At 53.7% G+C, this 26,394-nt stretch overlaps 2 protein-coding genes across 5 annotated transcripts in view; one reads left to right on the top strand and one right to left on the bottom strand.

The window, feature by feature from the left end:
• ABCA3 (ATP binding cassette subfamily A member 3) overlaps positions 1-9,011 on the bottom strand; it is a 29,383-nt gene extending 20,372 nt beyond the window's left edge. For both annotated transcript variants that reach the window (XM_030229569.2, XM_050980055.1), the window contains exons 1-5: positions 8,928-9,011; positions 4,074-4,158; positions 1,024-1,288; positions 270-397; positions 22-187 (exon numbers count right to left, since the gene is read on the bottom strand). In XM_030229569.2, coding sequence (XP_030085429.1) covers positions 22-187; positions 270-397; positions 1,024-1,288; positions 4,074-4,127 — 613 coding nt within the window. In that variant the 5' untranslated portion in view covers positions 4,128-4,158; positions 8,928-9,011. The remainder of the gene's footprint in view (positions 1-21; positions 188-269; positions 398-1,023; positions 1,289-4,073; positions 4,159-8,927) is intronic.
• Positions 9,012-16,973: 7,962 nt separating this feature from the next.
• Positions 16,974-26,328, top strand: VRK3 (VRK serine/threonine kinase 3). Of its 3 annotated transcripts, XM_050980138.1 has the most exons (12): positions 16,974-17,118; positions 17,192-17,517; positions 18,961-19,013; positions 21,342-21,408; positions 22,119-22,203; positions 22,663-22,765; positions 23,109-23,201; positions 23,390-23,522; positions 24,276-24,396; positions 24,685-24,743; positions 25,303-25,452; positions 26,024-26,328. In XM_050980138.1, the coding sequence occupies exons 1-11, from the start codon at positions 17,000-17,002 to the stop codon at positions 25,449-25,451; spliced, it is 1,308 nt and encodes a 435-aa protein (XP_050836095.1). In that variant the 5' UTR covers positions 16,974-16,999; the 3' UTR covers position 25,452; positions 26,024-26,328. The 3 variants fall into 3 exon arrangements, 2 of the variants coding, with proteins under 2 accessions (XP_050836095.1, XP_050836096.1); XR_007778847.1 differs by lacking the exon at positions 26,024-26,328 and having other exon boundaries at positions 24,663-24,743; positions 25,303-25,353; XM_050980139.1 differs by lacking the exons at positions 25,303-25,452; positions 26,024-26,328 and having other exon boundaries at positions 24,627-24,742.
• Positions 26,329-26,394: the final 66 nt, after the last annotated feature.

The raw sequence follows: 26,394 nt of genomic DNA, 5'->3' as shown, positions 1-26,394 counted from the left end.
CACGTCCTGGGCCATGCTCACCTGGCGTGCCCCCATCAGCAAACTTGGCCTCGCGGGGCCCGGGCAGCTGGAAGAGCGGGAAGAGGTAACTGGTGTGCCAGTCCCGGTCCAGGTTGGGGTTCAGCCCTGTCTGCTCGCTCCGCGGGGCGTTCCTCGGGCTGTACTTGAAGCGCAGCTCATACTCCACCTGCAGGGAGGGTCGGAGGTGGGTGGGACAGAGCCGGGCGACACCAGGGTGGGGGATGCCGTCCCACCTTGCCCTGGCTCACCTGGAGGGGCAGCGGGGCTGAGCTGTGCGGGAAGTGGTGCCGGAACACGACGGCGGCCAGGACGCTGCCCGAGCGGTTGTCCAGCCTGACGTACTCCTCAAAGTCCCGCTCCGAGGGGAAGCCCTGAGCTGTGGAGCAGAAACAGGGAGATGCAGGGATAGGGCACAGCAAAGCACAATGCACTGCTGCTCGGCCATCCCCAGGAGCATCACTGGGTCCGAGACAGGAGGGGATGCGCTGTGCCTGCCGTCAGACACGGGGGAGTTACACAGGATGCTGCCCTGTATCCTGGGCATGCAGACATTCCTCCTCCTTGAGAGCAGGAGTCAGCTTTCCTACAGAAAATTCTAACAGCTTGGAACACCAAGCGCTAAAATTTTCTGTGCCAAAAGATTTCCAAAAATACTCTTTCACAGGGAAGCGCTGCCACCTTCTTTAACTGTTTTAGGGTGATATTTTTCGAGATGGAAACTGAAATAAAACGAAACCAGAAAGCAACCCCAAATCCTGTCATTTTACTGAAAAAAAACCCAAAAACCATCAAACTGTAGCCTTGAAGTTCAGAAAAAAACGGTGTTCCAGGAGCATGAGGATTCAGAATCAGTCACAGAATAGTTTGGGCTGGAACAGACATGAAAGACCATCCAGTTCCAAGACCCTGCCATGGGCAGGGACACCTTCCAGTGGACTAGGCTGCCCAGAGTAAAGACACACCAATTTCTGGGGGGGAAGGCGCAGCCCCAGCCCTGCTCACCTCTGATGTTGATGGGCAGAGCTCTCTCCACCACCTCAGCAATGCTCCGGACGGCGCTGCTGTTGGAGGGGACATAGGCCAGCTCCCAGGGGTTGCTGGCATGCTGGGAGGAGAAGAAGCTGGGCAGGTCATCCACAGACTGGCTGGGGTAGAGGGTGGCGTTGGGGTGGCTGACGGAGTGCACGCGGTGCCGCAGCGCAATCAGGATGGCGGCGAAAAGCAGCGGCAGGCACACCTCGATCAGCGTCACCAGGATCTGCCTTTTCTGCAGGCCCGGAGAAAGAGAGAAACACGGGGCAAAGATATAAAATATATTATGTATCTGTATATACACAGGCATCTAGATAGCTACCATAAGTATGTATCTATACACAGATACCTACAGTGCATACTCTCTCTCTCTCCCTCTCTCAAGAGATAAAAAAGAAGATGCAAACACAGAAGGTAGATGACAGTCACGAGGTTCAGGGCATGAGAACATCAAGGAGCAATAGCGTTCTTGCATTCCACAGGGTTTCACAACCTGGGCTTTTCCAGAGGCCAGGAATGACACTATGCTGGTTCCCACATCCCTCAGGACTCTCCAGCCAAGGAGTCCCCTACCGTAAGCACTGCTCCAGCTCAAACCAGCCTCCACAAGAGCCTTCCTCACCACACTGCTGGGCTGAACGACCCAGGCTTGCACTTTGCTCCTTCCCTATGCCCTGGGGCTCTGCTGCGCAGCAACACTGCTGGAACCAGTGCAACTTTTCCTGCTGGAGCTGAGTTGCTCCAGGCAGCTGGACGTTGGATCTGCATCCCAGGATGGGGCCCAGCAGAGCCTCTGGCTACAGGAGGACTACAGCATGGCAAGCACACCCATGGGCTTACCCAAGCCACTACTGCACCACACACAGTGGCTCTTTTTTTTTTTTTTAATTGAGATTCAAGCACTGGAGAATGAACTCACTCTGGACTTCCATCCATCAATTCCCCCGGGGCTATCTCTCCTGCACAATGCCTCCTAGCCAGTAACACCCCCACCAACACAGGTTCATTAGCATCCAACCCAGGACAATTAGCACTTCAAACTGGTGTCCCAGGGGAACTGTGGTCATCCAGCAACCTGGTCTAGTGGAAAGTGTCCCTGCCCATGGCAGGGCAGTGGGATGAATGGTCCCTTCCAGTCCAAACCATTCTGGGATTCTGTGATTTCCTCCAGCAAACCGAGCTGCCTTCATCCCAGGCCAGGCTTAAGAGCAGCACAGCACACTCAGCCTCAGCCATAGCAGTGACAGTTCAGAGATGCCCTTGGCCACAGGGGTTCATGGTTGCTCAGAGCATGTGCCTGGAGCAGCAGCAGCAGCATTAACCTTTTCTGAGGCCTCTGGCTGATTTGGGCTTCACAAAACATGGGTATTTTGCACTCTCCCCGTTTGCCAGGCTGGAAAGAGAAGCACCAAGGCCTTAAGTCTCACAACTTTGCTGTCTCAGCAACTGGATTTTATGCAGCAGCCAGTGGGCAGGTTCAGGTGGGCAGAGTCTCCAGTGGGGCAGCCTGGGAAGGGAGACAGCTCTGCAGGAGCCAGGGTGAATGGGATCTTGGGCAGTTTGTCAGGAGATGATAAAGGGACCACCATTACCCTGGCTCTCAGCACCCACTACCAAAGCCCAAAACACCTCCTGGGGCTTCCCCTAAAAGGAACAGCCTGCTCCAGGCACAGCCAGCCCCAGCAGCATAGGCAGGAAGCAGAAGCTTCGGGCAGGCAGGGAAAAAGGAGCTTTCCCAAAGCCACACTCATAAAAGCAAACGCTGCAGATGTCTGATGGGTTTATAATGCAGCCCTGGCAGCCCAGCTGCCTCCTGCTGATTTACTATGGTACTAAACCTCTCTCTGCCTCCTGGGCTGCCTTCAGAACAGCTCTGCCTCCCTGAACTTGCAGGCTCACACACATTCACCAGCTCTGCAGCAGAAGTCATTCAAGCACTCTATTCCAGAGGTGACAGGGATACTCATCCATAATCACCACCTCTGCCTGGCCCAAGCAGCTCTGGGTGCCTGCGTCCATCCTTTCAGTGGGCTGGAGGTGACTTGGGAGCTCTGTTTCTCTAGCAGGAACAGGACTTTTAGCTGTATCCTGGCACAGTAGACCTGAGTCAGCTTGTGGCCTCGGAAAACATGCCGAGATGTATCCCCACCCTGAAGCACACCCAGAAAACAAAGCTTTTCCCCTGCAGAGGGGAAGGGGGATGCTCCTGGCTGCAAATCAGCCCTGTTGTCAGTCCCTTTTGTCCCCTCAAAGCCCAGTTCCCTGTTCTGTGCCTGCCAGAAGACCGGGTGCAGCAAGCACTTCCCTCTTCCTTCAGGTTATTTTTACAGCAAGGCTGTGCTGAGCTGCACACGGGTGTTTGAAAGCGTAAAGCCAGGCTGCAGCCATCCCTGCTCCCTCCTCTTCCCCCACATTCTGCCAGGGCTGGCTCTGGGTCCCAGTGGAGCCACAGAATCCACCCAGGAACACTTAAAGGGGCTGTGGCCTGGGCCAGCACCAGACAGGACCTGCTAGCCCTGTGGTCCCCAAATCCCCCAGTAACACCCAGCTGCCATGCTGGGAGGTGGGCTGGCAGTGGGTGCCAGTGGTTTAATATTTTTAAGACCCCTAAAAGCTGCTCCTAAGAGTGGTAGAAAGCAATGGAGGAAAAGAACCCAGGGCTCCAGTGGGTTTTGGAGGCACCGGGACTTCCAGAGGAGGTTGTGCAATGAGACAGCTCAAAAAACCCCACATCACACGGATGGGGTGTGGGTTCCCCGGTCCCAGGAGAAGGGAGCTGAGCACATTGCCAGAGGGCAGGCTGGACAGGCCAAGAATAAGGAAACTGAGCACAAAGCACAGTCCATAAGGTCACACAGCCCAGCACAAAAGACCCCACATGCACAAATAACCCAGTTTTCCTCCTAGAGATGCCCCATGTGGAAAGGGGAGGTTTCCTGGTGAAGCCAGAGGCTGGGCAAGCTCTGATGTACCCCCATATAGCAAGGCCAGAAGCAGCCCCCGGTGCAGTGCCAGCCTACCTGCAGGATGTAGTTCTTCCAGAGCAGCAGCCTAAACTGCCTGAGCACAACCATCCTCCCATCAGAAGGGACCCAGCGCAGGACCCTGGAGGAGAGAGAGGAGAGAGCCGTGAGTGCCAGCTTCTGGTGGAGATGGGCAGCAGGAGGGCAGCATCCCACACCCCACACAGCCCAGGGCACCTCTCTGCTCCCAGCCTGGAACCACAGCAGCTGGCTTCACCCCAGAAATAACCATTGTGCTCCCTCTCCTAAGAGTAAGTGCCCCTGGTTTCTGGCATGGCTGTTCCCAGAGATGGAAGCCGCTTTTTCAATACCCAACCTGGCTCCTTCCCAGCAGCAGGCAGCAACAGCTTTCCTCAAGCTGCAGGAGCACAGGGTTACAGAACCACAAACACCGGCCCCGGGAAGGCTGTCAAAATCCTGGCAGCCTATTATTTTTGGATGGGTGGAGATTCCAAGCTGTGCTTCCACCTCCTGCCATGTGAAGGGTTGGTTCTGCAACACTGGGTGCTTTCCCAGCAGAAACTCTGCTAGGAGAGGCAAGGATGAGAAAAGGGCAAGAGAAGCACAAGGGAAGGTCGGTGCTCGAGAATGCTCCTCCCCCTCTTGGGAAGCATCCGCCATCCCTTCAAGTTGTTTGTGTCTCCATTTGCAGTGGCACTTCCTGATGGAGCACTACTATCCCACCAGGACACTGGCTGGGATTTTGGGCTTGCAGAGCGGCACAGAGAAGGAAGGAGCCGCCCTGGCACCAGCAGAGGCTCCTGCCCGCACTGCTGGACTCTGGGCAGCCCCCATCAAGCAGTGCCAGCCTCTGAGCACAGCAAATCCTGACAGGATCACAGTGGGCAGCTGCGGGGTCAGCTCCGAGCAGGTGCTCAAAGCCTGGCAGCACTGAAAGTGCCACGGGGACACAGACAGGCACAGAACCCAGGAGCAATGCCCTGGCAGGTGCTCCACAGCGCATTCTCCAGCCCTGGTTGGGATGGTACCAGCTCCCTGGATGCAGCTGGTACCCAGCAAGCTCAGCAGGGGTTTCAGGGTGTCCCAGGTGTGAGAAGAGGGAGGCTGCTGACCCACCCTGCCAACCTTGGCTCCTGGGCTGGTGAACACACACAGCAAGCACAGCTCCGGTGGCAACAGAGCTGCAGCAACAGCAACCCGAGACACACAGGGCACAGCAACAACACCCACCTGCCTCACCTGCTCTCTGCTACCAGCTCCCTGAGCTGTCCAGGAGCCTTCTCCAGCCTTGGCACACACCTTCCCAGGCTTGACCCTAAACCAGGATCCTTCTCCTGGCTTTGCAAGAACCTTCCCAGCCCCAAGGCTAAACTCAGATGTGTTCTCAGAGCACAAAAAACCCACCAGCTCTTTGCCACTCCATGCACAGAAGACAGATTCTCGCAACAGCAGGGACATCTGTGTTCAAGGATCTTTCTTGAGGCAGGAAAAAGCAGAAATCTTATGCTTCAGCCCCAAAAAGTCCATCAGAACCCCTCCCAGAGCAAGCAGGAAAGGAATAGCAATGGCTACTTGGCAAAGGCACCTTCAAGTGCCTCACAAAGGTCCCTGTCTCCAGCTGACCTCTGGTCAACATGTGGCCAGGCAGAACAGTCCATGCTGTGCCACAGGATCCCTTAGCAGGTACCCAGGCCCACACACACACCCCACACAGCAGCTTCTGAAGCGCCCCCAAATAAGCCCCCCCACCCCCAAGCAGAAACCTTTGTTATGTACCCCTTGAAGGAATCCAGAGCAAACCAAAGGAATCCAAGTTGTGGCTCACTTTAAAGGACTGCAGGTCAGGCAGGAGCAGCTGCTGCCCTTGCAGAGATTCCAAATCCTGCTCGCCCTGCCGCACCCTCAAACTCAAACTGCCCCCCCGACCGCCCCACGGGTCTTACAGCTGCTGCTGGGAAAATGTCAAGCAGCTCTTGGGTAACACAAACACTATACAAAGACTGAAAACTCCATTATTGCCAATAAATATTTTCCAAGTTTTTAAGTGTTCCAAGAAAACTCATTCTGGACCTTTCACTTGCTGGAGATGAGGAGGAAGAAGCTAAGTTACAAAAGTTCTTACTAGATTTGAGAGCAAAAATGTTTTTCCAGTCTCTGGTATCCAAAGCACAAATTTTTTTTTTTGCAACCCAAGAGAGAAAACCTGTTTTGGGAGGTGCTTCCTGGATCAGCCCTGAGATGTCCATGATCAGAGGACAGGACAGGGCCCAGGTCCTCATCTGGGCCCATCTTTGTCAGTAAGGGAGGGCTGAGTGCCACAGGGGGATGATGACCACAGAGGCAATGAAGTGCCTTGCTGAGGTCAGCAGATGCTCCCACCTGAGCTCAAGCACTACAAGATAAGACTGAATTTCCCACCAAGAGGCAGGGCCAAAGATCTGGGAGGAGAGAGAGGCGACCACCACCAGCTTCTGGGAGATTCCAGTTCCTCTCCCTGCTCTCTGAACCACGGCAGGAGGAAGGGTCTCCTGAATACATGAGTGTGGACACACCCTGGCCATCATCAGGGAGGTCAGTGAGGAAGGAGATGCTCCTGCCCACCCACAGCCTGCATGAGTGGATACGAGACTGGTCCTCACCACCTGGTCCCCACCAGCCCCTGCCACAGTACCAAGCTGTGCTGGATAACGTGGTGGCACTAGCTGCCAGCCTGGACCAGAGCTGTTCTGCCGGAGGATTTAGATGAGGACAGGCTGAGCATTGGCAGAGATCAAGACCACAGCATCCCACCTCCTGACCCACTTCCACACCGCCTTGTCGCAGGGAGGTGGCTGTGCCCGGCCACCGCCTCAGAGGAAAGGGCCAAGCAAAGGCCACATGCTCCCGGGAACTTGCAGTTATTTTAGAGCACACACCGCATTTCTGCTCTTCTGATGTCCCGTTCCCATAGAAACCAGCCCTGCAAATGGCAGACGTTGCCTTTTTTAATACAAACCCGGTGTTTCTTCCTGCTGGGTGACAGAGACACCGTGTCACCCCTACAAGATGAGCTGCCAGGTGCCTGCACCTCTGCAGCTGTGCCCAGGGTAGTGGCATCACACACCTGGCGAGGGTGGTCAGTCCCTGGGTACTTTCGACACTGTCACTGGAGCAGGAAATTCCTCTCTGCTCCCCACAGTGTCTGTGTTGGAAATTAATCAGCCATAGCAGGGCAAGGACTTTTTATGGCCACTGTTTACAGGAAGAGTGAGTGATTTCCGAGGCGGGTGCATCAGGAAAGTCCCAGGTCCTGCAAAGAGCAACCAGGGCCAGCAGCCATCAGACCAGCCATGAGTGTTCAGTAACACACAGCTCTAGCTTCTGGGATGTTTTCACCTTCTCAGTGTTCACAGAGATCTGGGAGTCACAACAGAGCGAGACCATAAAAACCTCACCTTGGTTGTGCAAACAGTAATAAAACTTTCTAAGAGGCTGTAAGGCTGGTGGGTGCTGGGTGCAGCAGGGACCAGTGACCTCACAGCCCTCTACAAACCCAATACCAAGTGTCCAACAGATATGTGAGTTTGGGTTTGAGCCAGACAGGAACTTCAGGCCTTGAAATAAAGACGAAAACTAGGGCTAGATGCTGTTTGCAGAATGAGAGGTTGGCTTGTGCCCAGCTGCAGCCCTGCAATGGGAGTGGATCAGTGGGCACAGGGAGCCTGATGGGCTCCATGGTTGCATCTGTAACTGCCTATGTACTGGGGCAGCAGCAGGAGAGAGGGAACAAAAATGCTACAAGAGCTGGTCAACCCCTTTGCCTTAAAAACAACATCACTGGTTTGCCTAGTGTGTTTGCAGTTGCTCATAAAAAAACAAACTCTGCAAACTCACTGGCCTCATGAATTTACCAAGAATAAGGTCTGGAGACCAACACATGGGTTTCTCATGGACCCATGTACAACACTGCTCCTGCCCTGCAGTTCTCAGTGGCTGGGCAGGACAGCCCACCCGGGCAGCTCTGAGCAGAGGACAGGGAAATCTCTTCTGCTTCTACTTGGTTTTGAACATTTCCAAATGTGATGGGGATTCCATCACTGTCCTGGGCAGCCTGTTACAGTGTCTGACCACCCTTTTCGTGAAGAAATTTTCCCAACATCCAACCTAAACTTGCTGTGGCACAACCTGAAGCTGTTTTCGCTTGTTCCATCACTTGTTCCCGTGGAGCAGAGCTCGACCCCCACCTGGCTGCACCCTCCCGTCAGGGAGTTGTGGACTGAGAAGGTCTCTCCTGAACCTCCTTTTCTTCAGGCTGAACCCCCCCCAGCTGCTCCTCATTAGACTTGTGCTCCAGACCCTTCCCCAGATCCGTTCCCTTCCCCCGACACGCTCCAGCCCATCAAGGTCTGTCTTGGCATAACAGTTTCTCATACCGAGCCAGGGCCTGGGGCGCAGAGGGGCCGCCAGATGCCCCCTCGGTCCCGCAGCCTCGTGTCCGTTCTCCGGCAGGGAGGGGCGGCCCGAGCTCCCCCGGGATGCCGGCGGGTCCAAGCCGGGCGCAGCCCCCCGAGCGCGGCCGAGCATCCCCGGGCGGCGCCGCCTCCATCCCGCACCTCCATTCGCCGCAGCCTACGGGGGACGCGACCCTTGCGGGCCCGCGCAGGAGCCACCGCCGGCATCAAGCCCGAGCCGCGCCGGAGCATGGAGGCAGCGGGAGGAGCCGGTCAAGGGCCCCGGAGCTGCCGCAGCTCCGGGCGGGGCCGCCCCGCCAAGTGAACAAGAGGCCGCGGCCCCACGCATCTCCCGTCCGGGCCGACCCCCCCGCTACTGCTACCATCATCCCCCCGATGCTCATCACCCCCCGTGCTGGTGCCGGTTCCGGCACCCACCGCCCACCCCCCGCTCACTCACCGGGCCGGGCGGCTCCGGCTGCGGCTCCGGCTCCGGCTCGGACTCCGGCTCCGCTCCGTGTGGCCCCGCCCGCGCCCACCGCGGGACCGCGGCACCGCGCACGCGCCGGGGGCGGGACCGGAGCGGGGCGGGACCGTGGGAGGGTGAGGAAGTGTGTGTGTGTTTGTGTGTGCGTGTATGCATGGCATGTGTGTAATACTCTGAACCTGTCTGTGAGGTGTGAGTGTGCACACATCCCTCTGAGTGTGAACTCTCAGTGTGTGCCCACACCCCGCTGGGCAGTACATGCACCGGTATTCGTGTGCGCAGGGCATTGTGCTCTGTGTGTGTGTGTGTGTTCGCGAGCCCGCCCGTGTAGGGGTTCTGTGTGTAGGGGCTCTCTCTGTGTGTGTAGGGGCTCTCTGTGGGTGTGTATGTGTAGGGGCACTACTCTGTGTGTGTTTGTAGGGCTCTGTGTTTGCGTGTGCAGGGCCTCTGTGTTTGCGTGTGCAGGAGCTCTGTGTGGGCGTGCAGGGGCTCTGTGTTTGCGTGTGCAGGGGCTCTGTGTTTGCGTGTGCAGGGGCTCTGTGTTTGCGTGTGCAGGGCCTCTGTGTTTGCGTGTGCAGGGCCTCTGTGTTTGCGTGTGCAGGGGCTCTGTGTGGGCGTGCAGGGGCTCTGTGCGGGCGTGTGCAGGGGCTCTGTGCGTGCGTGTGCAGGGGCTCTGTGCGTGCGTGTGTGTGTGTGTTTAGGGGTCTGTGCGTACGTGTGCAGGGGCTCTGTGTGTGCATATAGGTGCTCTGTGTGTGTGTGTGTGTGTAGGGGCTCTGTGTATGTGTTTAGGGCTCTGTGCGTGCGTGTGCAGGGGCTCTGTGTGGGCGTGCAGGGGCTCTGTGTGTGTGTGTGTGTGTAGGGGCTCTGTGTGTGTGTTTAGGGCTCTGTGTGTGTGTTTAGGGCTCTGTGCATGCGTGTGTAGGGGCTCTCTGTGTGTGTGTGTGTGTGTAGGGGCTCTGTGTGTGTGTTTAGGACTCTGTGCGTGCGTGTGCAGGGGCTCTGTGTGTGTGTGTGTGTGTGTGTGTGTGTGTGTATGTGTGTGTGTGTTTAGGGCTCTGTGTGTGTGTGTAGGACTCCGTGTGTGTGCAAGAGGCCGCGCATGTACGTTAGAGGAGCTCACGCACTGTGGGGGGCAGTGGCTGTGAGCAGCCGTGGTGGCTCCGGGTGCGGAGTCAGTCCATCCCTGCATGGTCAGTCTGCCATGTCCGTCTGTCCGTCCATGCCGTTTCCGAGCAGCAGCACTCCACACTGGGCCCTGCCTTGGTGCCCTGGATTTTGGAAGCAGGTGCCAGCTCCCGTGCCTGGGAATGCAGCACTCCCGGGCCACTCCAGTGGGCAGGTGGAGTGCTCCAGATAAGGATGAAAGTGCCGGCACTGGAGTGTGGTCACAGTTGCTGGTGTCTGGCTGCCCTGCCCGTCCTGCCTGCTGGCTGCCAAGCTGGCAGGAGAAGGTGCTGCTGGTGCTGAGGACACCAAAGTGGGGAAAGTTTGCACAGTGTGGGCAGAGGGAGGAGGGAGAGAAGGGTGGGGAAAGGGAACTGCGGTGGGGACAAGGATAGCCATGGCTTGAGGCAGCTCTACTGAACAAGAGACATGGGGTAGCTTGGGTGCTGTGACTGCTGGGGGGGTTTGGGGTGCCACAGTGAACCAACCCACCCCAGGCTGTGACAGGCAGGAAGCAGGGCAGCCCCCAGCCACTGCGTTTTTCCACTTGATAAAGAGAAGAAATTCAGGCATCAGAACAGGCTGCTGAGAGAAGTGTGGAGTCCCTGGAAGTGTTCAAAAACCATGTAGATGTGGCACTTGGGGACATGTTCTAGTGGTGGCCTTGGCAGTGCTGGAGGAACAGGTGGACTTGATCCTAGAGGGCTTTTTCAACCTAAATGATTCTGTAATTCTATGATTATATAAGTTTTTGGGGTCTCCGTGTAGCTGAATGTCACAGTGATGGCTTTGAGTATGACTGCTTTGTAAACCTGTGTTCCTTTCTGATCTTGGGGATTTGTAGCCACTTTCTGGACCCTGGCTAGCCCTTGGGAGAGGAGGAAATGAACTGAGAACCCGGGCAAAGGTGAAGGTGTCTGGGTATGGGAGCAGGAATCAGCAGCACTGGTGTTAAGATGAGGCCAAACAGAGAGTGGCACTCATGACTGCTCTGCCGGGGGGCCCCCTGAGCTGGGAGACCCCACTGTCCACCTTGGTGCCTTTACTCTTGGTGATGGCCAAAGCTGAATTTTGGCTCCTCAGGGCACTTGGAGCATTTCAGAGCTGTGGGTCTGGCCCTAGATGGGGTGCTTGAAGTATTGACTGTCTGGCCTGTGCACAGATCCCATCTCCTGCTGGGCTGCACTGGGAGAGACCTGGACCCAGTGCCCATCTTCAGAGCTGCAGCTGGGAGCCCTGTTTCTGCCCTCCCCCAGCTGGTTCCACAGACCCAGAGGAACTGAAGCTGTCTCCATGGGTGACTGAGCAGCCACCAGACCACGGCAAAGCTTCCCTGCTAACACTCACATCCTTAGCAGCACACAGCAAAGCTCATTACAGTGCTCAGAGGCAGGAAGGAGCTGCCTGGCTCAGAGTTGTTATCCTCAGCAGAGCCACACAAGTGTTTTGAGATTATACAGGCTGGCCAGGTGTGGGGGTGGCAAGTGCCTTCCCTCCAAGCATGGCCTGGCCGAGGGCTCGTCCTCTCCCTGTTTGCTTTCCCCCATCACGTGTCACCCTTCTGCATGGCATCCTGCTATGGCCACCTGAGGAACGGCGTGGTCTTGCCCAGCATCTTCATCATCACGGAGCCACTGGCCCTGTCTCAGGTGATGCCAGCTGAGTAGTCACAGGTGACTGTGGGCCTGGAAAGGATCTGGGACAGTCATTGCCTGCGGTGACATGCCGGTGCCTCATGCCAGCCGGGGCTGAGCCACCTGTCCACACCCCTGCTCAAGCCTTGGTTTGATCCTCCCCAATTACAGCTGCCTCAGTTCTGCCCGTGACCTTCCCTGTTGCCTCATGCAGTGCCTCTCAGTGCCTGCCTTTGAAGGAAGCTAAGCCATTAGATCAAAACAAAAATCTTGCCAAAGAAAGTATTTACAGACTCCTCGTGGCACCTAGAACAGAAGACAGGAGATGTTGCAATGAGGTGTAGTGGCATTGCAGTAACTAAGCTCACACCCAAGGCTGGGAGTGTGCAGGAGACTCAGCAGGAAAATGGGAGAAACCCAGAAAAAGACAGGATCAGGCAGAGAGGAGGCAACAGGGACAGCAGGGATTAGGCAGTGGGGAAGCACTTGCCTGGGGGATGTCCCTGTCTCTCACATGAGCCCCTGGAAGGAAGAACCAGCCCTTGTGCCAAACTTGTCAATCCTGCTCCTACTGCTGGCAGCTGTGTCCCTGAGATCATGGCTCAAGCTGTTCTCCACCACCTTTCCTTGTTGGCTATTGTCACCCCCAATCTCCCATGGTGTTATTCCCAAGAGGCAGCCACATGGGGCAGTGGGGACATCCATCCTGCTGTTTCAGACCATCTGGGTACAGAAAACCCCAGTTCTCCTCACCCCATACATGGTTTCAGGGTTTAATCTGTGTTAAAGGTGCTGGCTGGCTCATGAAACCATCTTATCTCTGTCCATCAAGGACCTTCCCTTCCCTGTCCAAACAACACCCAAAATGCAGGACAGTTTGCGGGGAGGGTGTGTGCCAGTGAGTCCCCAGGGCAGCCATGCCAGGGTGGGCCTGGCACAGGGTGCTCTGGCCCCTCATCTCTCAGCCAGCAGTCAAATGCAGATGTTGGGAAGAAGAACTTGGTTAAGTAATTTATCTTTCAGTTTCTCTGCTATCCCCATGGCCCTGCCACCCTGGCAGTATCCAGGCAAAAGATTCACTACCACTGTCCTTGTGTGACCCCATCTGCATTGCTCCTTGCTCCCATCCCAGCCTCCTGCTGCTCTCTGCGAGGGAGGGAGGAGCATGAGCAGGGCACACACCCTATGATGCCCAGTGGCACCTTCCTCCCTGAGCTGGTGGCTCAGGGACAGACAGCAAGGGCTTCCCTGGACACATCCCGGGAGTTGTGGTGCAGGGACAGACACATTGACTTTAGTTGAGAGCATTTTCCATCTTGTCCTCATTTCTTCCCATCCTAACTTTGCTGCAGTGCTGCAGGGTGCAGCCCTGAGACTGGCACTTTCCACCTTGGAGTGCCATTGCCCAGGAGTAAAATCCCAGGATGGTGGTTCCGATTAGAGAGGGTGAGTGGATCCAACACCTTCCCTTGGTCCCCCCACACTTGCTGAGGATCAGATGTCTTGGGCTTCCTTTCCCCAGGGTGGGGCCCCTATTCCCCTTCTCCCCAAGGCATGCCAGCTTGCAGCCCCCCAGTCTTGACCGCCAGGTTGGAGTCTCTTGGTGTATCGCTTTGCCTTTTAAGTGCTGAGAAGATGCACAGTGAAACAGACTCCTCTTGGAGTGCTCAGACACAGGAGGAAGCTTTCCAGAATACCTGCTGCTCTTCCCAATCCCTCTTCTCCTCAAGTGTGGTCTCCCTGGCAGTGCTCTGCAGGGAGATGGCAGAGTCTCTACCCACATCACTCCAGGAAAGTGTCCCCAGGGTGTCCCTGTGTCCCTGATGGGGGTTACAGAGCTCCAGACCCTTGACAGACCCTGGAGCACCACCAGCATGGAGGAGAAGTGGCTGGGAATTTCAGTAACCATTGCTCCTCTGTGCCTGGGTGAGCCTCCCACTGTGGTGGGAGCTGGAGAGGCAGCATGGCCTGGGACACATGGGCAGGCTCTGCCTGCACTGCCCAAAGGCAGCCTGGTTGTCCTTTCAGCCCAAGAGGCAGCTGGTGTCCCCAGGGCCACTTCCCACGGATGTGCTAACAGCCAAGACCTCTTAAAGCTGCTGGATTGGACCTGGCAAATTGGAGCTGAAAGGGTTCCAAGGCCTCTCCCAGCACTCTAGCATGGCTTCTCAAGAGGCATCACTTTAGGATCCAAGAGGTGAGTAAATGAAAAGGAACAGCCTCATTTCATTAAGACGTTGAAGAACTGGCAGCTTTGGGCATCCTGTCAAGCTCAAAGATCTCTGCCAGCACCTAAATCCGCTAAGTCACATGTTTGGGCTGCTGGCAGTGTGCTGGGAAGCCAAGGGTGAGATAAGGGAGACATAACTGAGCCAAGGAAACTCCTGCCGGGGGGGAGACAGAAAGGCAACAGAGGGGTTACCACCCCAGCTGTCTGCACTTTCCCAGAGGGCACAGCAGCACAGACTTGCAGTTGGACTCAATGATCCTTGTGGATCCCTTTCAACTCAGGATATTCTGTGACTCTGTCAGACCATCCTCAACACATAAAGGCCACAGGAAGACAGGTCTTCTCCTAAAAATTTATACTTTTCCCTCTTCCAAGAGCAAGGGAGAGTTAAAATTTCCTGCAACCCACTGCTTTCGAGAAGCTGGAACAGGGCAGGCAGTGCTGCAGGTTGCTGCGTATGGGGGTGGAATTTCAGCTTACAAATAAGCCAGATAAACCTGGGGGATAGAAGGAGCATCTCCATGAGAGATGAGCTCTGGCTAAATGAGAACAAAACTGGGGTGCAAACCCTTGAAATGAAACCCTGGGAGAGGATTTAAACGATAGCTAATGGGTGAGATGGGTGGGCAGTGCAACAGGGAATCATCCAGAGGTAAATCCTTCCCTGTGAGGGTGGTGAGACCCTGGCACCTCACCTGAGGACTTGAGAGCTGAAAGATTCAAAGAAACAAAGCCTGACCTTGAGATCTGCTCTGTCCTGCTCTCCCGAGGCTCTCCAGGAGCTAGAGCCCTCTGCAGCCCAAAATCCTGACTGGTTTTCAATGCCCAAGGTAGGAAGGAGGGAGCAAATTCCTGCTGAGACCAGGCAAAAGGTGCAATGCTGCAGACACAATTCCCTATGGAGTGACTGCAGGCACCCAGATTGTCCTGTTGATGTAAATTGTCAGTTATGAAATCGAGAAATTTGTTAATTTTTTCTCTTTTCATCTATTTATTATGGGTTTCTTTTTTATTGCTAATTATTACTTTCAATACAGCACTAAGTAGGATGGAGGTTTCTCTTCTCTGATGCTGGCTTGGTGGGTCTTGAAATAAATCTTAAAGAATTGCCTTTTCCCACTATTTTCTGTCTGCCTTTCCCTATCACTCTGTTTTCTCAGTTTTTCTTGTGTTTTTAGGGTCTGACTTTTTAAAGCACCCTATATTTCTGTTTACTGCATGGATTCTTCTCTCCCCAAATTGAACGTATTCAGGTTGTGATCCCTGTTCCCTAGGCAACCACGAATGAAATTATAGAATGATCAAAAATTAACAGCTTAAGTTAAAAAAATTAAAATGGTTATTGGAAGACTTCATAAATCTGCTGAACTAAGGCATTTCCACCTGAGCCACTGGAGGACTATGGGGACAATGGTCTTGGTTCAGGAATTAGGGAAAACAAAACACCACCCACCAGCCTGTAAAGGTAAATTCAAATAAATCTGATAAAGGGCTGCTTCTTTTCTGTCAAAATTCTGAGGGGATGCTTCAGTTAACAAAGGAATTGAGGCTGTACCTGTATGGGATGTGGGAAGAGCTGGAACTGAAGTGTTTTTGCAGGGAGCTGGCAGTGGAGGTGAGGCAATTCAATGTTCTGCTGCTGCCTGCAATCCAGGGGAAAATAACAAAGTGATTGTGGAGTGCAGTGTCCTGATGGCCATGGTGGCAGGAATGGAAGAAACCCTCCAGCCTGCCCTGTGGCTCCTGACAGTGTTCAGGTGCTTCAAAAAAATCCCAGCAACCATCTGCAGAAACTGATTCAAGCACATGCCAAGCTTCCCAGAGTCATTTGGCAGAGTTGTGGCTTTGCTGGAAATTTTGTGTGCTTAGTGAATATTAGAAACACACCCTGGCACTTGGAGCGATTGAGAAGGAGTGACCAGCCCGTGGCAGAATGAGGTCTGTGCAGGACACCCTATCTGGAGATGCTTCTTCCAAGCCCCGCATACAGCCCCATGGTGGGCTCAGTCAGAGGGTTCATATCTCTCTGTTATTTCACACTGCCTTGCTCCACTGCTCCACCTTCCACCAATGGCACATGGAGCTCACTCCTGCTTCACACTAAGCTTTTGTGGGAGCAGCTGCTCCACTCAGCTCTTCATGCAATGAGCAGTCACCTTCTACGTCCAATTTTCTCCTGCTTGTGCCCAGTGGCTGGTGTTCCATGGCTCACTGGCATGGACTCTGAAAAACACCTTAACATGTGAGATGTTCTGTGGGACAAGGACCAGGTCCCTACTGCCCCCAACTCACCCATCTCTGCTACCCTTTGCTGTGGGGTCTCAGGGGCCAGACACCTTCTCCAGGCAAACCCTGGCCTCAGCTCACCTGATGGGAAAGGTTTAAGTGCACCTACACCTCTTAGATGGAAACGGTGCCTGCTTGAGGGGTAGGATGTACACGAGGGATGGGATACACAGGTGCATACGCTGTGCCACACATTAACTCCTAGCACTCATTAATCTGTGAGTGCCTGTTCCACAGTTCCAGGGTCCTTTTTGAGTAGTTCTCTGGTGTCTTATATGAAGTAAAGTGAAAACACTCGGCCCCGAAGGCAGCGCTGGAGCAGTGCCTGAAGGAATCCCGAGGCTCCGCCGGCCACACCGGGGCGGCCTGACCACCCGTGTCGCTGCCCGGCCAACCCGCGTGAGCCTATGGGCCGTGGGATCGACGTGAACCCCGGCGGCCCCTCACATTCCCGGTGCCCCCTCACATCCCCGGTGCCTCCTCACATCCCCGGTGTTCCCTCACGTCCCCGGTGTTCCCTCACAAGCGCTGTGTTCCCTCACAAGGGCGGTGTCCCCTCAGATCCCCGGTGTTGCCTCACAGCCCCGTATCCCTTCGGATCCCGCTCTCCCCTCAGGCCTCCGACCCCCATCTCAGCCCCGCTGTCCCGCCAGAGGCGCGGCCCGAGGGGCGCCTGCGCCGTGGCGGTGGCGGCGCGGCGGGCGGGCCCGGGCTGTTGCGGCGGGGCCATGTCGGGCAGGAGGGTGCGCGGGCGACGCGGCGTGGGGGCAGGGACACGGCCACGGACACGGCCACGGACACAGACCCCGGAGCGGCCGCGGGCGGAGCTGTCCGGCGGCTCCCCTAGGTGCTGGGGGCGGCGGGAGCGGGGCGGTGGAAGGAGGCAGCGGACGGGCTCTGACGCTGTCCGTGTCCCGCAGGCCCGGCCTGTTCTGCCCGCAGTGCGGGCTCGCCGTGGAGCCCGCGTTCCGCTTCTGCCCGGCCTGCGGCGGGAGGCTGCCCGCGCCGCCCGAGGAGCACACCGAGCCCACAGCGCCAACCCCAAGCCCGCCTCCAGCTCTCAGTCTCGCCGCCTCCCCCTCCCCGCGGGCGTCCGCGGCCCGCCTGGGGCCCCGTTCACCCCGCAAGCCCCGGCCCGGCCCGGCCGTGCCGCTCCCGGCGGACACGGTGCTGACGGACCAGGGAGGGCGGCTGTGGAAGCTGGTGCGGCTCCTGGAACAGGGCTGCTGTGGGCTGGTGTACGAAGGTACCGTGGGGCCCGCGGCGGACAGAGGGGCCGGGAGGCGAGGGGCGCGGGGTCACCGGCTCTGGCTTCAGTGACAGCTGCCGGGACACCCCGAAACCCCCAGAGGTCGTGGAGTGGGTGACACTGGTCTCCCCCGGGCTGGCGGTGACCCGCAGGCCTGCAGGGTCCGTCATTCATACAGTATTCTGAGCTGGAAGAGACCCACAAGTACCCGGGAGTCCAGCTCCTGGCCCTACACAGACCCCCCAACAATCCCACCCTGGGCATCCCTGGCAGTGTTGTCCAAACTCCTGGAGCTCTGGCAGCCTCGGGGCCGTGCCCATTCCCTGGGGAGCCTGGGCAGTGCCCAGCAACCTATGGGGGAAGAGCTTTTTTCCTGATCTCCAACCTAAACCTCCCCTGGGCTCCAACCCTTCCTCACTGGGCATCTGCCTGTCACTCTGCCACCAGCATAGTATCAAGCTGAGGCCACACTGTTCTGTTATTATGGAACGGCCATTGATGGGGCCACACTTCCTCTTTCTCTTCTTTTAGGTCCAAAAACTATTTGCTGGCACTATACAGGAGTTCCTGTGCTGTAAGTGGTGTCAATACCCACTAAATGTCAATTCTAGGTGTGTTTTGGGGCCAAAGAAAGCAACCACACCACATAGGCTGCTTCTCAGCCATTTAGTAAATGCTGATCTTTTCAATCTAGTTGTAAATTTCCAAAGGGGAGTTTTTGATCTTCTCTTGTTAATTTGGAAGCTGTTGAGGAGGAATTTTTTCCATTACCGAGTTTTGCCTGATATTTGGCTTTACTTTCTATTCATTATTCAGGCTGTTGCATAACAAAGTCTGAGCATCCATCTATGTTTTTTAAAAAATGTGATAAAAAGGAAAATCAGTAGTGGAAGGTGCTTTTATAGAAGTAGGTTTTAGGTGATGAGCAGTAGCTAACCTGTGGATAGCACTTGGTCTAAGAGCAAAGAAGAGGAACTGCCCTGAGCCAAGTCATGGGTGCAAATCCTTTTGGGGAAGGGAAGTCACATACAAATCTAACATCCATACAAAGGAGAGGAACTTGGCATCCCTTACAGACTTGTCAAACCATCGAGTGATGTGGAGGGAGTGCTCAGCAAATGAATTTGGGGATGCCTTTGAGATTCTACTAATGATCTATTCTTTACATACTCCTCAAAGCCCCCCCCCCCCATACTGTAGCCCTGCCCAGATACTTCTGTGACTTAAGCAGAACTGCACTGCATGTCAGGGTGCTGAGCTCCTGGAGCAAGGTAAGAATTATTTTGTAGTGATCTGGGGAGGTACTGTCACAGACGTTGCTTTGCAAAGCTCAAGGGAAAGAAGCAGAGGATGAGTTAATCCAGCTGCACAGGCTGCATTTAATGATGCACAACCTCTTTTCCATGCTCCTGTAACCACATCTGTTCCATCCTTCCACAGCTCAGTCAGCATCTGGAACCTGTCCTCAAAAGCAAAGCTACTCCCTCAAACTTGTGAGTTTTGATCTGTTTGGGTAAGGAATAGTGCATAGAGTATTGTGTCCTGACCTGTTTGGCTGAGGGTATCTGAGAAATTGAGAGAGAGTGGTCAGAAAGGCCCCTGCTAAATTAGGAGATGGATCTAACCTCCTGAGGGTTTGTGCTGGGATTTCAGTTGGCTTTTCTGCTAAAGGTGTGAAGAAAACGGATATGAGGATTTAAAAACCCCTGAAGCCTTAATAACAGAAGGCTGCTGCTTTGATTGACCAGGCTCAGGAACCTGCAGAACTGAAATTGGTGGTGTGAGGTGGAGATCTTGATTAGGGAATGTCAGACTGTCTTGGTTTGGAAAGACAGGTGTCCGCTAAGGAAGGCAGGAGCCTCCCCTGAAATGGAAAATGTAAACCCCCTCCTTCTGAACTGCTATAAATTTTAAATTAAGGGGGCTCTCAGGTAAAAAATATGGAAGCAGGAATAACAGTTCTTTACTAGGGAAGAAAATAAAAAGATAAAATAAACAATGCAGTTAACTAAAACAGCACTGACAGAGTCAGAACACAACCTGACACCCGTGGGTCAGGGTGTTGGCAGCAGTCCCATTGGAATTGTGGCTGCAGCCCTCCTGGAGTGTCAGGGGTGGTTCTGTTGGAGCAGTGATATTGTAGAAAGATTCAGTCTTCCTCTGAAGATCCAGTGGAAGAGGCAGCTGTTCCTCTGGGAAATCCAGTGGAGAAGCTGTGCTGGTGTTCCAGAATCTCCAGATTATATCTGTGTAGAATGCTCTTCTGGGCTCACATCTCCCAGTGGGATGCTGTAGTTCTTATCAGCCATCCACTGACATTCAGTAGCCTCTTATCAGCAGATGTCTCCCCTGAGAGAGGAGTGGTTGTGGAAGAGGTAAGGAAAACTGCCCACTTAACAGAAGACAACTGCCATACAGATGGCAAATAGAATACAATTTGCCCGACAATCCAGGACACAGACCAGCTTTTCTCCTCCATGGCACGCGTGCACATGCATGCACCCTGCTCAAGTCTGGGGAAACTGGAGAGGTTGGAATTAGGTGCTGTTCTGAGGCTGTGTGAGAGCCAGCATGGAGACACTATGTAAAGCCAGAACACACTTTGAAATCAAATAGGAATTATAGTTGGAGTTCCAAGCCAGCTTTCCCCAGGTACTTGTCAATATCTTGGGCTCTCCAGAAATGTGTTATGTGTTTCCAGTAATACCTGTTCTGTTGTGGAAATTCAGTAGATTGATTTTCAGTAGCTCACAAACCAAAGCTGAAAGATGGTTTTCTTGTCTGCTGTGGCTCTTGGAGTTTGCTGGTCTGTAGGATGGCCAGCACTGACTGATGGCTCTGTGGGGCTCTTTCATGCACTTGGATAATCCCTCTACCTTTTGTCAGAGGAGACATGTAAGAGGATGGAGAAGGAATACAGTGTGGGTGATGAAAATCTGCTAAGTGCCACAAAACTAGAACCAGTTGGTGGGAAACTGTAATCACTTCTGTAGGCAACAATCCCAGCATCTCTGTTTTTCTTTTGGCTGCTTGGTGGTCTGCTGAGCACTCTGGAGTGTGATATGGCACATGAGAGCATTTTGGCTCTGAGGTTTGATGACCCACATGGGCTCACTGTCAAGATGCAGAGTGAAGTACCCTCTGGGACATGGTATGTGCTGTCTGCAGCCTGCTGTTCCTCCAGCTTGATACCAGTTTTGTATCATACCAGGTAGAATATAACACTGCTGCTTTCTCCCTTGCAGGATAGCAGCTGTCCTGAGTTAGTGTTGAATAGATACATGTGTGTAGGCAAACACAGACATTCTGAGTGGGAACTGTGTGAAGTTGAGGTAACTCGATGACAGCATTACCTCAGATGTTACTAATACAGACTTTCCTGTCTCACTTTCTGACAGAATAAATGTTACAGCTCTCTGTAGAGACTTGTGTGTTTGTAGAAATGCCCTCATCCCTGCTGTGGCTAAGAAGGTCACCTCTGGCTCCCCTTAAAGTAACAGCTGTGGGACCACAGCTCTCTCCATGCTGTGCCTGGGCTGCACTGCCTGGCTGTTGTTAGCCCTCAGACAGCTGTAAATGGGCTGCTGGAAAGGCCCAACCTGAGATGGCCCCTCTCTCTGTGCTGATACTCAGAGTTGATGTCGTTGTTAGGGATAGCATCAAATAGGGAACAAAGATACCTGAGCTCTGCTGTCAACTCTGTTAGTTGATCTTTGCTTTCTTTAAAATGAGTAGTTAAATTCTTATAGCAATCTTACCCAAGTTTCTCTTTCCAGCAGGATGTGTGTGGCTGAAATAACACTCCTCCCTGTTCCCTTTAGGATGCCAAAGATGGGAAGATCTACAATGAACAGAATTTCTTCCAGCGAGCTGCGAAGGCAGGCACAGGTTGGTGCTTCTTGTGAGGGCAAGGACTAAGGATAACTGGCATTTCCCTCTCACTAGTTATGTGAATCTTTGGACGGCCGGAGAAGGATAAAATAATCCCTTGTTTGGTTAGTGCCAGAGTGCTGAGGAGTTCAGTCAGTGACAGTTCTCCCAGCAGTCTGTGTGCTGTAGGACAGTGCAGTATGAGCACAGCTTTCTTGTACTCCTCTCTGATGTGTCTGGGAGCTGTCCAGCCCTGCAGCCTGTCTCACCTTGGCTCACTCTCCTGTCCCTCTTCCATGGGTGGTTCTGTCAGCAGCTCTCTAGTATCAACTCCATTGATCCCAAAACTTGAGCAAGAACAAAAGGTGCCCAGACAATCTAGGCAGGGGGGATGGAAGAATTTATGTGAAATCTACACTTCTGGGAGAAGTGTAAAAATCTGCTTGTCCCTCACCCTCTCTCTCCCCTCTCCTTGTTTTACCCAGCCCTGTAGCAATCCCATGCCATAGCCTGCTCTGATATTCCCAGAATCTTCCCTGCTCCATTCTTGCTCAACAGTATTGACATGCCAATGCACACATCGGACTGGAATTCTGGGGACAGAGTCAGGATGAGTGGCCACTGTCAGCTCTCCAGGGCAGAGCAGACCTTCAGAGGAAGAGCATCACTGACTCCTTCCTCCTGGAGCTCCTCAGCAGCATCTGCTGCACTGTCCTCTTCTCTTGTAGTGGAGAAGTGGAAGAAGTGGCATTCCGTGCCGCTGCTGGGCATCCCCAACTGTGTTGGCTTTGGACTGCATGCAGACAGCTACAGGTGAGGTGACTGAGCTCTTGAGCTGTCTGAGCATCTCTGGCTTTCCCTCTCCTCTGCTTGCTGTCTACTAGTCCTTTTGTCATTGCCCCCTGGGCTCCTGACCTTATGCCCTGCTCCTATGGTGTCTTAAATGGTTTGCCTCTAGTTGCTTTGTTTCCTTCAGTCCTTCTGTTGCTGGTGAAGTTACTGCTTTTGGTGCTGCTGCCCTTCAGGCCCGGGGACACCTTATTTTGGTCCTTGACACTTAACACAAAGGGGAGATTCAGGCTGTGTGTCTGCAACACATGACAAGCACACCTGTCTCCTTTATAAGTTTTCTCTTATCAAAAGTCAAGGAAGTGTTTGCCCAGGTCAGCTGGGAGTTGAAGTGGCATCCAATGGATCACTTGGCAAATTATCTGTTGCAGGGTCTCCAAACCAGGTAGGTACTGCAATGTGCAAAGCTCTTTTGTCCTGCAGGTTTTTGGTGTTCTCTGATTTGGGGCGATCTCTTCAGTCGGTCCTGAGCGATGGCCTGCACCTGCTGAGGGAGAAGGCAGCTTTTCAGATTGCTGTTCGTGTGGTATGTGGAGAACCAATCCTTCCCAAGGGACTTTTTCAGAAAAGACTTCTAACTTCCTTCTGGATCTCCCAGAAGTGTTTTAAAGCTGCTCCAGGGGCTTGGGTGGGGTCTCTAAACCTGCTGTAAACTTCAGTAGCATCTCTTGAGCACTGTGTCACCTTGAAGGAATTTGGGATAAGAAGAATGAGAAAAACCTGATCTTTGAACTTGAAGGCTGTGAGACATGGTGTTTTTAGTGCTCATCCATATGGCTATAGGGAGCTGGGGAAGGTTCAGCTCAGTAACAGCCAGGGTGCTGCAGGAGCCTGCATGGATCTGATATGCTCCCCCTGTTTATTCTCAGCTAGACTGCCTGGAGTACATTCATGAGAATGAGTATGTGCATGGGGACATCACTGCTGAGAACATCTATGTGAACCCAGCAGACCTCACACAGGTAGGGAGCAGGAGCAGTGCTGCCAGGAAAGGGCACTGGAGGTGGGATTGTGACTTGGGATAAGGCAGCTTCCAGGTCCCTGCCTTGGGCAGGGCAGCAGAGCAGAATGGACAGTGCTCAAGCAGGAGCTGTGGAGCAGACCAGGGGGCTGCTCTGCACTCAGGTGGGTGCTCTGTGCTGCCCTGCAGGTGACCCTTGCTGGCTACAGCTTCGCGTTCCGCTACTGCCCCGGGGGGAAGCACGTGGCTCGGCGCGAGGGCAGCAGGACCCCTCATGAGGGCACGGTGGAGTTCATCAGCCTGGACAGCCACAAGGGCACAGGTGGGTCTCGGTTTGTGACACGTGCTGCAGCTGCTCTTGTGGTGCTCCCTGGAGCTGTGGCTCCCTGCTGGCGTTGCTGGCACTGCTGCTTTCCAGGCATTCACATGCACCAGAAACTGAGTTCCTCTTTGGACTGTTCACTCCTGCCTCCTGATGGCTGCTGTGTTGGGACTTGGCAGGTCATTCAGTGATTGCAGCAGGGATGTTCCTGCTCCATCTGGAGCCTTGGCTGCTGCAGGTGTGTGGGGAATAGAAAACAGGGCCTTTCATGCTGGCTTAGCAGGGATCTTTTTCAAGCCAGACAGGATCCCTGCCCAAAACAGATTTGCAGCAGGCTGTGCTTTGACCTTGAATCAATGAGAGCTGGAAAAGCATTTAAATCATATAATCACTTTTGTTGGAAAAGACCTTTAAGATCATTGAGTCCAGCTGCAAACCCAGCACTGCCAAGGTCACCACTAACCTAAGTTTCCAAGTGCCACATCTACATGACTTTTAAATCCCTCCAGGGATGGAGACTTCACGCTATCCTGACAGCCTGTGCCAAATTCTGTCCTTCTCCTGGTTGGGATGTGACTTCTCTTTCAGAGTGTTCAGGAAATCTTTCTCCAGATGCTGGGAGGTGATTTCTGAACTGTGTTAGCAGGCTCCCAGGAGTATTGATACCCTAGAGCACATCCTCATAAAGCTCCTGAATTTCTTTACTTCTGCCCCTTCACAAGTGACATGTGTATGTCTTGTGTTTCCCATCAGGACCATCTCGACGGAGTGACTTGGAATCTCTGGGCTACTGTCTTCTGAAATGGCTCTGTGGCACTTTGCCTTGGTCTGATGAGCTGGACAAAGTAAAAGCTGTGGCGGAACAGAAAGAAAGGTAGGAGAAATCATCTATTCTTCTGGGAAATGCTCAGCAGAAAGCAGTGAGGGGGGTTTGTGACTGACATCCCCAAGTCACGATACACTGTTGGAATGTGGCATATCCCACAGCCAAGGCTGAGCCTGGCCCCAGGGTGTTTGGTGAACCCCAGGTTCTGCTTCATCTAGAACATGGCCAGCTGAATTCAGCCTTTTGGGGATTTTTTTTGTCCCTGTTTTCAATAACAGATGTTCAGGTGCTTGCTCCATCGCTTCTCCTGACAGGACTCTGTGCTGACTATTCCAGGTACAGAAAGGATGTGAGATGCCTTCTTCAGCTGTGCTTCAGGCAGAGATCCATTCCAGGTATAGGCTTGCTCTCAGTGGCAGTGGGACTCAGGAATGAAGGATTGACTGAACCTGAAGCCAGAACTTTCTCTGTGCTGGGGTGCTGGTTCAGAATGGCTTCCAGTGGTGATGATGATCAAGCATTGCGTGAACTGTCTGGCAGGCTGGGAACAAATCCCTTGTTTTCTGTACATAAGAATGAGGGCTGCTTTCCATGATCTGCTTTAATGAACCTTGCTGAAGGGACAGCTGTGCTGGTGGGTTTAGAAATGAAATATTTGGGGCTAGAGGACAATTCCTATCCCATTTTGTTGCCCAGAGAAGCTGTGGCTGTCCCATGCCTGAGAAGTGTTCAGGGGGTGGAAGAAGATGGGCTTCAAGGTCCCTTCCAACCCAAACCAGTTGGTGATTCTATAATGTGGTGATTCTTTAAGCTTTGTATTAGCTTTGGTTTGGTTTTCCCCTCTGCAGCTGGCCTGGGGACGTGGGCGAGCTGGCTGCAGGACAAGCCGGCTGAAGTGGCCATTTGGCAGCTGGAGTTTCTGTGCTGCTCCAATATGAGTCCCTTGCCTTGCAGATGCCCTGCAGAACTACCTGGAGCAGGTGCTGGCCCTGGAGTACGAGGAGAAGCCTGACTATGCAGCCTTGCGGCAGCTCCTTGGCAAGCCACTGGAAAAGATGAAAGCTTCAGCTTACGACTGTGTGGATGTCCAAGTGGTGCCCTGAGGTGAGTGCTGGCACCTCCTGTGTGTGCCCTGTGCTGCCACAGGCAGGTGAGGACAGAGCAGGCTGGGCTGTGACATTTCTCCAGCTGAAACCAACCTGCTCCTCCTGACATGTCATTCCCTATTGATACCTGTCCAGTGCTGCACAAAGCCAGGCTTAGCCTGTGTTTCCCCAAGTTTCTCTGGAAACACTTGCCCATGAAGGAATACAAGAAGGGTTAATTAAGCAAATGCTGAAGGAGCTTGCAGGGCTGCAGAGATGATAGAAAATACAGACTCAGGCCATCTGGTAATTTTTTTTTTAATAGCTGAAGCTCTGGGCTGTAGTTTTTGCTTTTCTCTCTCAGAAAGCAGCCTGTAGTTATGGTTTTAGTGCCCAGCTGTGATTTTAGCCATGAGGCACCTCAGAGTGAGACTTGATAGAGAGCCAGATCTGGTTTTAGTGCAAGGCTGCATCAGCCAAAGCTCTGCTTCCAGCAGCAGGAGCAGAGTCAGCTCTTCACCTAATTTCCTCCTCCTGGGAAGGAATTAAAACTGATTCATCTTCCCCTTTTCTGCTTTTATTTCTTTCAGACCGAGGAAGAGTCCAGAGCTTTCTGCAATGAGGCCTTTCCCAGATACATTTTCACTTTTACCAGTTTTAGAATGGGAGAGGTTTTTTTAAATGTTTTCTTCTCATGTTAATGTGACCCCGTGCTGAAGTTTGAGCTCCTGCTGTACCAAATGAATGTGAAGAGACTCCTGCATGGCAGATTACAGGAAGCAGTAGCTGGAGAACTGTAGTGAAGCCACCGTGAGCCAGAAAACTAAATCAGGGATTTTTTCTCTTTTGAATGAGTGGCAGTACATAGTTTTGTAATAAACTTTGTGGACAACTACCCAAGGCTGCTTTTGGTTATTTGGAAGATTCAAGGCCTCTCTGGAGCTGCTGTTGGGTTGCGAGG

This window comes from Serinus canaria, chromosome 14, assembly GCF_022539315.1.
Source record: "Serinus canaria isolate serCan28SL12 chromosome 14, serCan2020, whole genome shotgun sequence".
Classification (NCBI taxonomy): domain Eukaryota; kingdom Metazoa; phylum Chordata; class Aves; order Passeriformes; family Fringillidae; genus Serinus; species Serinus canaria.
The sequence above is the reverse complement of the archived record's forward strand: the minus strand, read 5'-3'. Positions and strand labels throughout refer to the sequence as shown.